Raw genomic sequence first — 10,863 nt, forward strand, 5'->3', positions numbered from 1 at the left:
TCCAAGAGTGTCAACTCAAGCGTCAGTCGAGCTGATCAGATCCTCACTTCCAAGCCATACCATGCCGAAATTCTATCCCTCCATCTCGGACGACCTACGGGATTGGGTCCTGCGTCAAAGCGTCTTCTTCGTCGCTTCGGCCCCGCTGCAAGGTCGCCATATCAATTTGTCTCCCAAAGGGCTGCCAGATGCCTCGTTGGCCATACTTGGCCCGAACGAGGCTGCTTACATAGATGCGACCGGGTCCGGAAGTGAGACCATTAGCCACGTGCGTGAAAATGGTCGCATTACGGTCATGTTCTGCTCATTCGACACAGCACCCGGGATCGTGCGTTTCTTCTGCAATGGTTCGGTGATTGAATGGGACCAGCCTGAGTTTCCACAATATCTTGACCGTATGGGAGGCAAGGCCGTGGTTGGAGCACGGGCGATCATCCATCTGGACGTGTTTAAGGTTGGATCTCCTGCCTCGTTCTTCTTTGCCTATTTCAAGATACCTGTAGCCTTGAACCTGTCGGAGTCGCCTGCAGTATATAGTCTAGGCATGCTTGTGCAGAACTCGGCTGACACAAAAGCTCCTCACTAACGTCATCTTCATCCGAAATACAGGTCCAATCGTCATGCGGTTATGGAGTTCCGCGGCTGTCCGTGAAGCTTGATCCCGACACCAACGAATCCAAACCATATCTCAAAGACCGAGACACACTGGGCCACTGGGCAGGCAAACAGGTGCAGGCGAACAAGATGCGGGCCTACCAGAAGGAGTGGAATTACCGAAGTCTTGATGGGCTGCCGGCACTCTGGACCGCTGTGAGGGATAACAACAAGTTTACCGGGGTGGCACAACTGGGAAACTGGGCTCGTCGCCATCGGGATGATATCGAAACCGCCAAGACAATAGTCTTGGTGCTGTTCATGGCCATAGGGATTATGCACTGGATTGGATATGTGTAGATATACCATGGTTCGCAGTACATCACCACGTTGTGGGTGACATCATCTTGCCCACGATCCTGGCTTTAACTTCCAGCGTGGGTAATGCTTCTGACTATTTGACCGTTAATTAGGTTCAGGTAACTGGGAAATTGCCTTCTGCCCTGTAGCGGGACTTTTCGGTTAATCGTCATCCATTCTTTGTTTCATAGATTGAAATGACCGCGAGAATCCTTGTCAACCCCGCCCTTCGTTCGACCGAATCTCCTCGGCTCAACCCAGATGGTGCCACATTCACACCTGGGTGCCCTTGCTTTGTCTCGCCTCACATTTTTGTGATAAATTACTCGGAGCTCACTTCCAGCCAAAGGAGTTGTCTACTGTACCCGTGACCAGTACTACCACCACCACTTCCAATTTACCGTGATAATGGCTTCGCGTTCCGTTCGCATCGCTGGTGAGCCATGAGAGGGACCGTCCTTTCGCTGTATACTAAGTTACCCCAGGGGCGTCAGGTTCGGCTTCGGATCGACACTATGCCATAGCTGAGTTTGCACGCAGCTATCCCCGAGACCCGGTGGACGTTATCACCGCCGATTTCTTGAGCGAGGCCAACATGACCGCTGGGGCAGCCCGGCGAGTGGACCAGATCCGGGCGCGGTATGAACAGGTGCAACCCGGCCGAGGATCGGCTACCACTAGGCCGGCACATGCATACGAGGCGTCATTTTTGCTTGCCCTCGAGCCGGCCTTGATGGACCTTGCCAAGCATAGGATCAAACTGGCGGTCAATGCAGGGAACGCCGATACGGAGGGTCTCCACGACGCGGTTGTGCAGATGGTGCAGGCGAAAGGACTAGACCTCAAGGTTACTACCTCCACTTGCAGTGGCTGCTGTGTTCGAGGGAATGTGCTCACATTCGGCTGCAGGTCGCTTGGATATCGGGTGACCAGGTCCTGTCGACCGTCCAAGAGGCACTTTCGTCGGGCAAGTCCGACTTCAAGAGCATCTACACCGGCCAGCCGTTGTCCGAGTGGCCCTTCGAACCGATCTTCGCGCAGTGCTACCTCGGGGGACTGGGGATTGCAGCCGCGCTAGCCAATGGCGCCGATATCGTCCTCTGCGGACGCGTCTCCGACGCATCCGCCGTCATTGGAGCAGCATACTGGTTCCACGGCTGGCAACGCAGCGACCTGGACCGCCTCGCCAACGCCCTCGTAGCCGGCCACCTGATCGAATGCAGCAACTACGTCTGCGGCGGGAACTTCACCGGCTTCAAGATGCTCGAATCCCTCGGCGGGGACGGATGGACCAACATCGGATACCCCATCGCGGAGATCTCCCCGGAGGGGCAAGTGATCATCACGATGCAGACCTACGCAACCGGGGGCGCCGTCACCGTCGACACCTGCTCCGCGCAGCTGCTGTACGAGATCCAGGGCCCCCGCTACCTCAACTCGGACGTCACCGCTCTGCTCGGTGACATCTCCTTCGAGCAACGCGGCACAAACCGCGTGGCCCTGCGCGGCGTGCGGTCCGCACCCCCGCCCCCAACGACCAAGGTGGGCATCTCCGCGCGTGGGGGGTTCCAAGCCGAGGCGGTTTATTTCCTGGTCGGGCTGGACATCGCCGCCAAGGCGCGCATGCTAGAGGCGCAGATCCGCCACGTCCTCGCCCCGTACTCCGACGCCTTCACGGCGCTGACCTTCTCGACCCTGGGGTCCGCGCCCGATGACCCGCGCACCCAGGACAGCGCCACCGTGACCTTCCGCATTGTCGCGCAGGCCCGCACCGCCGCCGCCCTCGCGCCCCCCCGCTTCCTACGGCCCATCACCGACAACATCATGCAAGGCTACCCCGGCGCAACTTGGCACCTCGACACCCGCCAAGGCTTTCCCCGGCCGATCTTCGAATACTTCGTCTGTCTCTTGCCGCAGACCGCCGTCCAGCACCGCCTGCACCTGCCCTGGAAGACGGGTGCCACTAATGCTGGACCTCAAACCGTAGACATCGCCCCTCCTCCCGCCGCGCAAGCGGACCTAACCCCCGCTCCCCCAATCCCAACCCCCATCCCCTCAACCACAAACTACGGCCCAACCATCCGCGGCCCCCTAGGCTGGATCGTCCACGCCCGCTCCGGCGACAAGGGCCCCGACGCCAACTGCGGCTTCTGGGTGCGCCATGCGGACGAGTTCCAGTGGCTGCGACGGGTGCTGACCGTGTCGACGGTCCAGGAGCTATTGGGGCCGCAGTACACGTCTACTGACACTGACACTGATACCGCCGCCGCCGGTGCTGCTTCCCTGCGGGTGGAGCGGTTCGAGCTGCCCAATCTCCGGGCGGTGCACTTCCTGTTTAGGAACCTGTTGGATCGTGGGGTGTGCGCGACGGTGACAGTGGATTTTCTGGGAAAGAATGTCGCCGAGTTTTTGCGGGCGCGGTTTGTAGATTTGCCGGTGCGGTTTTTGGAGAGGGGGAAGTTGTAGGTCTTCGGTTCATTGGTGATTGGGATCTGGGGATTATGGTTTGGCGGGTAAGTTGGTTGATTGGTGTTTATATATAGCTGGGCTGGAATATAGTAGGTACTGTACATCGTGGCTTGCAGTTTAGTGACGTGACCCAGTCATATCAGGGGAGGTGATGCCTCCAGCAACGTATAATGTGGTGCATCGCAGTCAAACACAACACAGCACAGCTCAAACAAACCCTTGCACCCTCGCCCTGAGCTCCATACCTATACCTAACTTAACCACGATCCAGATAACCTCAAGGATTAATCCTCGCCCTGCTGCCCCTCCAACCCCCTCCACCCCTCAAACACTTTCCGACCTACACCCTCCCTCCACCCCCACGCCACGCAATAATGCCGCGCCAACAACCGCCACTCCTCCATCTCGTCCAACATCTCCAACCCGGCCACGCGCTCCTTCTCCCCCTCCGCCACCCACCGCTCCCACAGGAAATCCACATCCGCCGCCGCCTGCCCGTCCACGAACCCGTGCGCCCGCAGCCGCGCCCGCTGCGCCGCCAGGCTCGCGTACCGGTGCAGCGTCTGCAGCTGGATGCCCCGCGTCGCCAGGTTGGCCACCATCGTGCGCCCGAACGCGTCGTCCGGCCGGATCGGTTCGTAGAGGATGATGCCTAGTGGCGGGGTTGCGTTCACTCCTGTAACTGCTGCAGCTGCCCCAGCCTCAGCTCTAGCCTCAGCTCCAGCCTCAGCTCCAGCTTTCCCTTCACCGGCGGGAGCATCAAAAATTCTGACAAAGAACTCGACCACCCGTCGCGCCTCCTCGGGCTCCAAATAAATCAGGCAGCATTCGGAAATCAACACCGTCGGCAGAGTCGGATCGAGGCCTGGGAGGAGGGTTTGAAGGTCCGCCCCCTCATTCCCTAGGTCCCCCTTCCCCAAAGGCGACGATGATGCTAAAGCAGCCAGCTGGCGGAGATCGATCGGGTGGAGGTGGTAGTGCGGGGTATGCAGGGCGTCGGCGGCGGGGGAGATGGTGACGGTTTGCGAGTCGCCTAACGCGCGCTGTAGGTGGGGGGCGGCGCGGATGGCCCGGATTTTGGATGCTGTGTTGCTGGGGAAGTCGAGTTCGTGGTAGATTATTGTTTGTTCGGGGTGGGTTTGGGTCTGGGCGAGGAGGCGGAAGATGCGGGTGTCGGAGCCGGCGCCGAGGGAGATGATTTGTTTGGGCTTTGGTCGGGGAAGGGTGGGGATGGTGGTCTTTGTTGGTGTTGTGGGAGTTTGTTGGGGGGTATCTGGTTGATTGGGGGTTGTGGAAGGGTGGAGGAATTGCGTGAGGAGGTGGTCGATTGTTGTGGTGCGGACGTAGGTGCCTTTTTGTGTAGACGGTTGTTAGTTGTGTGGCGAGATTGAAGGATAGTCTATTTTGGTCAATGAGGGTTGCGTACCTCGATTGATGATGGGCAGGCGTCGGGTCTCTTGGCCTGGAGGTGTCAAGGCTGATGCAAATGGGTCGTCGAGATAGCCTAGGTTCACGGCACTGAGGCGAGAGACGCTGGCGTCATTGTCCGTGCCTTGTACCACTCGGTCTTTGGTGCTGGAGCCTCCTCGTCGAGAGGGAGCATCAGAACCTGACTCGCCGCCGCCGCGACCGCGACCGCGAAGACGACCGCCGCCGCGACGCAAGGTGTTGAGATTGGGGATCTGTGAAGCCGACATGAGATGAGGGGGAGAGCGGAGTGGAAGGAGGGGAAGGAGGGGAAACTTGGGATGGAAAAGCGGGCGAGGTTCCGCGGTTGTTCGTTTCGTCCCCGGCGGAAGCGGAGTCAATCCTGCCTGGTTTGTCAGGCATGTACTGTCAATGCGGAGAAACTGGCTGTTCATATGGAGACATGTATGGTAATCAATTCTATCTATACCACTTTTATCACGATAGACAATTCTATGTACAGTGTATACTAAACACCACTTCAGACATACACAAAGTTGTTCCGGCACAGCGGACACGTGCTCTGGTTACTGCTCTTGAACCACCGGAACAGACACACCGAATGGAACGTGTTCTTACACGTCGCGCAGCGCTTGTTCGGCGTCTGCATGTCCGTCGAGATGACACTGTAGCAGATAGCACACTCGCTCTGGCCCTTGAGCGCCCCCTGCACATTCTTCCGGAATGCTAGCAGTCCATCTACCATGTTGCCATTGGCAAACATGATGACACCCTGAATGGTCGTCAGCCAGTTCTTCCACTTCCTCTCGTCCACCAGAACACGACTCCGCCCGACTACCAACGCGGGCTGAAGCGGGTAGGCAGGTGGCAGCGAGATCGACAGCGAGACTGGCGGCGAATCCTCATCGACCGGGATACTGGCGATGATCTCCGCGGTCTTCGGCGCAATTTTCACCTGCAGCGCACGTTCTTCGTTGGGATCTTGGGTCTGGGTCCACTCAGTGACTCCTTGCAATGACTCTTCAATGACCAATGGAGAGATCTAGAAGGGTGAGTCAGTAATCTGCAGCATGATTGCATTTGGTAAGACATACGTATTTCTCAGTCCAAGCTTCCACTGGTCCCTTAATGCGCTTCTTCGTGTCAATCCACCACCCCTTGGTCATGTTGGCCAAATGCTTCAGGCACAGGAAGTACAAGTGGACAAGAAGCCATTGGATCTCCTTTTCAGGCGTTTCAGACTGATCAGGTTCAAAGGAGCGGATGTCAAACTTGGACGCATCGATCATCTTGCCATGGGACTGCTGGAGAAAGTCGAACGTGAGCTCCAGCAATGAGTCCAGGCTCTCATTCTCTCGTATACTAGCAACATAGTTCTCTTGGACAGTGAGAGACTATTTGAATCAGTCAGATGCTGCCTGCTATGAGTGACATTTTCGCATGTGGAAACGTACCGCATTGACAAAGTGATCGAAGACTATCTTCCAACTCAGCAGATAGGACCGGAGCTCAGTCCAAATCCTCTCATCGCCATAAGATCTATTGATCGAGTCCATCGTCGGTGCGCCAAGCAACAGAGACACGAGTTCGTCAGGTAGTCGGACCGTCGTCTTCGACAAAGCCACGTCGAAAGATACCTGTTCCTGCACGCTGGGAATGTACCGGTGCAGCAGAGTGTAGGCAGTGCGTTGTACAGCTCGGCTCTGCGCCGTCAGAAGCGAGAAGACACTGCTAACGTCCTCTAGATCCTCGACCGGAATGGTCTTGATAAAGCGACAGAGCAAATCAACCGTGATGTCTCGGGGTTGATCGAAGATCGTTGACGAATCTACATGACGATCATTAACAATGTTCAGATGCAAAACGTGATAGACTTACCAAATTTTCGCAAAGTCGAGGTCAAGCTGTTAAATAGCTTCGATTTCCGTTCCGACCACGCATCCTTCACATCATCATTACTCTCTTCATCACTGACGATAGATTGTAATTTAGCGAAGAGTCTGTAAGATGACAAGAGCACAGGAAGAGCCTCATCGCCACCACTAGTCCTCTTCCAGGTCGCGTCAAGTATCTCCAGGCAATCTTCCCAGTGAGAGCCGTACATCTCTTGAATGCATGTGAGTACGAATACTAAAGTCTGAAGAGTTTCGGCCTTGAGGCTAAGGGATAGAGCATCAGATTGAAGGCATTGGGTGAGATGCTTGATCAGGAACATCAAACGCTGGGTTGGTATGGACGCCGCGACGTCCTGGTCCCCCGCGAGCAGGAGGTTAAGGAGAACCAGTTTTCGCAACCCTAACGATTATCAGCATAGTCAAGACATATGAAAAGCCCGTACTGACCGTCTTTATTCTCATCCTGAGGTTTCAGCCCAGTCGAGTCTGCGACAAACTCGTTGCACAGCCGCGTACCCGCAGGATTCGATAGAATGGCATGGCGCAACGTAGCTACCCAAGCAGCCGAGCGGATGGCATTCGCTTTGCGCATATCCCTGCAAAGCTGGGTCACCTCTTCCGGCGACTTGACGCTGTTGGAAGAGTCGGCGGTGTCCATGATCTTCACAAAAGCGACTCCGATATGATAGTCTAGTGGTGCAAGACCTTCTAGACCTTCGAGCTTGTCTATCCAAAATGCAGTGAGCATAGAGGAAATGGTCGCTTCAGCCTCGGCTGCACCCTTTTCGTGGGATCGAGCCCAGCCACTGACGACCTTCCAACCGTCGTTGACAACATCCATATACTCATCCCTTTGTTCAGGAAGCGAGATCCCGCTGATGCCATTACAGTTCTCGATACTCAAATCATCATCAATGAGCTGCAGTGCTAGGGGGATGTTGTAGAACAATGTCTCCACCTCAGCCTTGTCCAGGTTTTGGATTAAACCGAAAGAAGAAAGGACTCTGACAGTGAAATGGGCCAATCGGAATGCTGAGGAGGAGTTGTTTGAATCCCGAGGAAGACTTTCATAACGTTGCTGTAGTGTGTCCGACAAATCACGATTGACTAGATGCACAGTACCACTGAGTGGGCTTGTGATGGCAGTTGAAGGTCTTGGAGGGAGTTCGAGGAATGGACCCAGAGCTTTCGCCCAGGACTCGCGAGAGGGCAGAATATCCTTTGCAATCTTCCCAACCTCTTCTGCCTTGGCATTACGCAGCAGCTCTTCGGCGATGTTTACAAGTGACTCGACCCTAGAAACAGTTAATTCTGATCGTCCTCTTTTCTCTTTCTTGGTTGATACTCACGATAGCGATTGGTCATTGACATTGTCAAAACTGTGCTGTAGAATCTCGAAGCTCGATTTGTTCGCACTCGTCTCGCTGACGATCGACTCCTTCAAGGTCTTGGCCAACGATTCTGCTACGCTTGAAACATCTTCGGATGAAGACTCAGAAAGAAAGAGTAGCTTTCCAGTCAGTTTGGAGCCGTGAGGCCCATTCTGGAAAGTTTTGAATGCCAGAGGAACAGCCCGCGCGACTTGAGAGAGACCATGCAAGGTATCAAAAACCTTGGTATCATCAGACAAGGCATCAATGATTGCTAGGAAGATCGTGTCTGACAGTCCTCCGTGGGAGGTTTCGTTCTGAAGCACTGCGATCACAATTGACCAGTGTAAATCACTCCCATTGCAGGCCCTTTCAAGGGCTCGCATGATCAGAGAGATGAGTCCACTCTTTTCGTCCAATTCCTGGAAATCGAGTGTGGAAAGTAGCTTTTGTACAGTGTGAGCGTTCGAGGTCTCCGGGTCGAACTGGGCAACTCTCTCCAAAACTTTCTCGAAGCTGGGGCCAAACCCATCCCAGGATCGGCAGGACAGTATGATCGAGATGAGCCTGTCAGCGGAAGGTGAAGACAGGAGCTCCGGTGCGTCATCTTGGACAAAGCTCAACAGTGACTGCGAGGCTTTGGCAATCGGCGCTACCTTGAGTACAGTTTGTTCGACAACAGCAGCCGCTCCATACGGCTTGCCATTCCTCGAGCGCAAAACCTCCAGACAGCTATCAAGCAACGGGAGGCTAGTGGCATTAAACACACCCGAAACCTCAGCTTCACGGTCTGTACCTTTTACTCGGGAAAGTAAAGAGGCTTCCAGAGCAAGAAAACGCTCTGCTTGCGCGCAGACAGCGTCCTGGGAAGTTTTGAAGTCCTTCGATTGTTCCGGAGAAGACAGCTTGACAGCTTCGAGCAAGCTGTCTGACAGCTCTCTCCATGTTTGCTCCAATACATGCTTGTAGCCTAGCGTAGTCAGAACAAAAAGGGCATCTGTGCAGATAGGCTCTGCTAACTGAGGAGGTAGACCCCATTGAGCCTGGTCTGACTCGGGTTGCACATATTGTACAATCAAAGGTCGGAGCCTTTCGCGCAACAAGTTCGTTCCCTCATCCTGACCAAGCCGGCCTGTTAGCCACATCACAGTATCAATGTAAGTTTTCCAGCCAACAGCTCGGTTTTGCCGAGGCTCATCTCTAGAGTTTAGTCCCTCTTGGAACGACTCTGTCAGAGCACGGGCACTCGTCACTCCGACGTTGTTCTCATCGGTTGACTTCGAATCAACCTGGGCAAGAGTCTTGGTTGGAATAATCTGCAGCAGCTCGTAAAAATTGGTCCAGAAGGAGCTTACGCCACCCTGAGAACCTTTCTGGAGATACTGTAGCAGTCTTTTGGAGGACGAGGACTTTCCGGAGTAATCTTCCGTCCACAATTGAGGCCTTGCGGAGGTTACATGCAGGATAGTCTCAGAGAGTTCCGATGCGGAGCCCAATTGGCTACAGTGCAGGGACTTGCCAATCAGAGCAGCACTAATGAGTTTCCAATCCAGTTCCTCCGGCTGCTTGGAGACTGCAGTGCGCGCAAGGACATAGAGCGACCGGCGCACGAAAGCATCCTCATGATACGATAGAGCCCACAGGGACTTACTTCCCAGAAGTGTCTCTATTGTGGCTGTTGCCTTCTCAAGGTCCTCTTGTGCGGAGTTTCCTGCATTGAAGACCGTCAGGTGAGGTCTAAACGGATCACAGAAGATTCGTACCGATTATTCTGTTGAACAGCAAGAGCGCGGTTCCAGCCACTCGTGCATATTTGGCTGTGGCGTCATCTGCCTTCACAGTCCTCTCATCGCTCAACGTTTGAGGGGTCTGTTGGAGAATAACATCATCTACGAAATCCAGAATGGAGGACTGGTAGACTTTCCATACACCGTTCCTCTTCTCGTCGGTCGAGAATACGCGCGTGAATGATTCCAGCGCAGCGCGATGGACTGGCCGATCGTTGTCGTAAAGTCCCGCAAGCCATGCTCCAATGACCTTGGGCAAGAAGCGAGCAATGCGCTTTCCGACGAGAGACGCAATAGATCCCTGGGTCGAGTGCGCTGTTTGTCTCACTCTCCGAGAAATATCTATCGAGGCGCGTGGGTAGATCCTGACCTGCCGAAATACCGAACCACGATCAACCGATTGCTCTAGTGCGGCGTGTGGAGTCAATGTAAACCTACCCAAGCTTCCAGGAACCCGTCATCAAGGGTCTCATTGCGACTTTCGACAGCGAGGACGTGGTCGCGCAAGTCGTCCAGAGCCTTTGTTCGGGTAACCTCATCCTTCTTGAGGAAGTTCTTAAATGCGATTGTCAACTGCGCCTCCGATATGCGGGATAGATCCGGAGGCTCTGTGACGTATGTAAGCGATGATGGTTCCCTTCCCTGACTGGAGAATGCGCTGGAGAATCCTCCAAATGAGCCAAATGTGCTAGCAGCAGCCCGGCTGCTTGAGGCCTGAGACTTGTACTTTTTGCTGCTCATAGTAAAGTGGGGGATAGCGGGGTGTAAAGAAAATGACGAAATCGGTTGCTGGAAGGTGATTGACTCGAGATGTTGACCAGCAGGTGCACTCCAGGGGGATTCAGGCCAATCCGCTGGGTACAAACAGGGAGTAGTTCACGCCGGACAGTCCTTCACTTCAAGATACCCCATCAATCGGGCTGTAGTTGTAATTGTCTTCATCTCAAATCCAGCAGCGGC

General features: G+C 54.9%; 3 protein-coding genes across 3 annotated transcripts; 1 reads left to right on the forward strand and 2 right to left on the reverse strand.

The window, feature by feature from the left end:
* Positions 1 to 61: 61 nt before the first annotated feature.
* On the forward strand, positions 62 to 3,420 carry ASPACDRAFT_49109 (uncharacterized protein; the record flags this gene model as incomplete). The annotated part of the gene is made up of 5 exons (XM_020202207.1): positions 62 to 454; positions 610 to 950; positions 1,031 to 1,035; positions 1,440 to 1,801; positions 1,864 to 3,420. The coding sequence occupies 5 exons, from the start codon at positions 62 to 64 to the stop codon at positions 3,418 to 3,420; spliced, it is 2,658 nt and encodes an 885-aa protein (XP_020061043.1).
* A 287-nt stretch (positions 3,421 to 3,707) lies between these two features.
* Positions 3,708 to 5,120, reverse strand: ppm1 (protein C-terminal leucine carboxyl O-methyltransferase ppm1; the record flags this gene model as incomplete). The annotated part of the gene is made up of 2 exons (XM_020200427.1): positions 3,708 to 4,774; positions 4,850 to 5,120. 2 exons carry the CDS (start codon positions 5,118 to 5,120, stop codon positions 3,708 to 3,710), a joined length of 1,338 nt encoding a protein of 445 aa, XP_020061044.1.
* Positions 5,121 to 5,287: 167 nt separating this feature from the next.
* On the reverse strand, positions 5,288 to 10,837 carry ASPACDRAFT_109498 (ubiquitin-protein ligase RKR1). The gene is made up of 8 exons (XM_020195395.1): positions 10,342 to 10,837; positions 9,880 to 10,273; positions 8,096 to 9,827; positions 7,194 to 8,041; positions 6,730 to 7,146; positions 6,306 to 6,679; positions 5,946 to 6,245; positions 5,288 to 5,893 (listed from the first exon to the last, which is right to left on the reverse strand). Exons 1-8 carry the CDS (start codon positions 10,642 to 10,644, stop codon positions 5,372 to 5,374), a joined length of 4,890 nt encoding a protein of 1,629 aa, XP_020061045.1. The 5' UTR covers positions 10,645 to 10,837; the 3' UTR covers positions 5,288 to 5,371.
* Between the last annotated feature and the right edge of the window lie 26 nt (positions 10,838 to 10,863).

Source organism: Aspergillus aculeatus (genome assembly GCF_001890905.1).
Source record: "Aspergillus aculeatus ATCC 16872 unplaced genomic scaffold ASPACscaffold_1, whole genome shotgun sequence".
Taxonomy (NCBI): domain Eukaryota; kingdom Fungi; phylum Ascomycota; class Eurotiomycetes; order Eurotiales; family Aspergillaceae; genus Aspergillus; species Aspergillus aculeatus.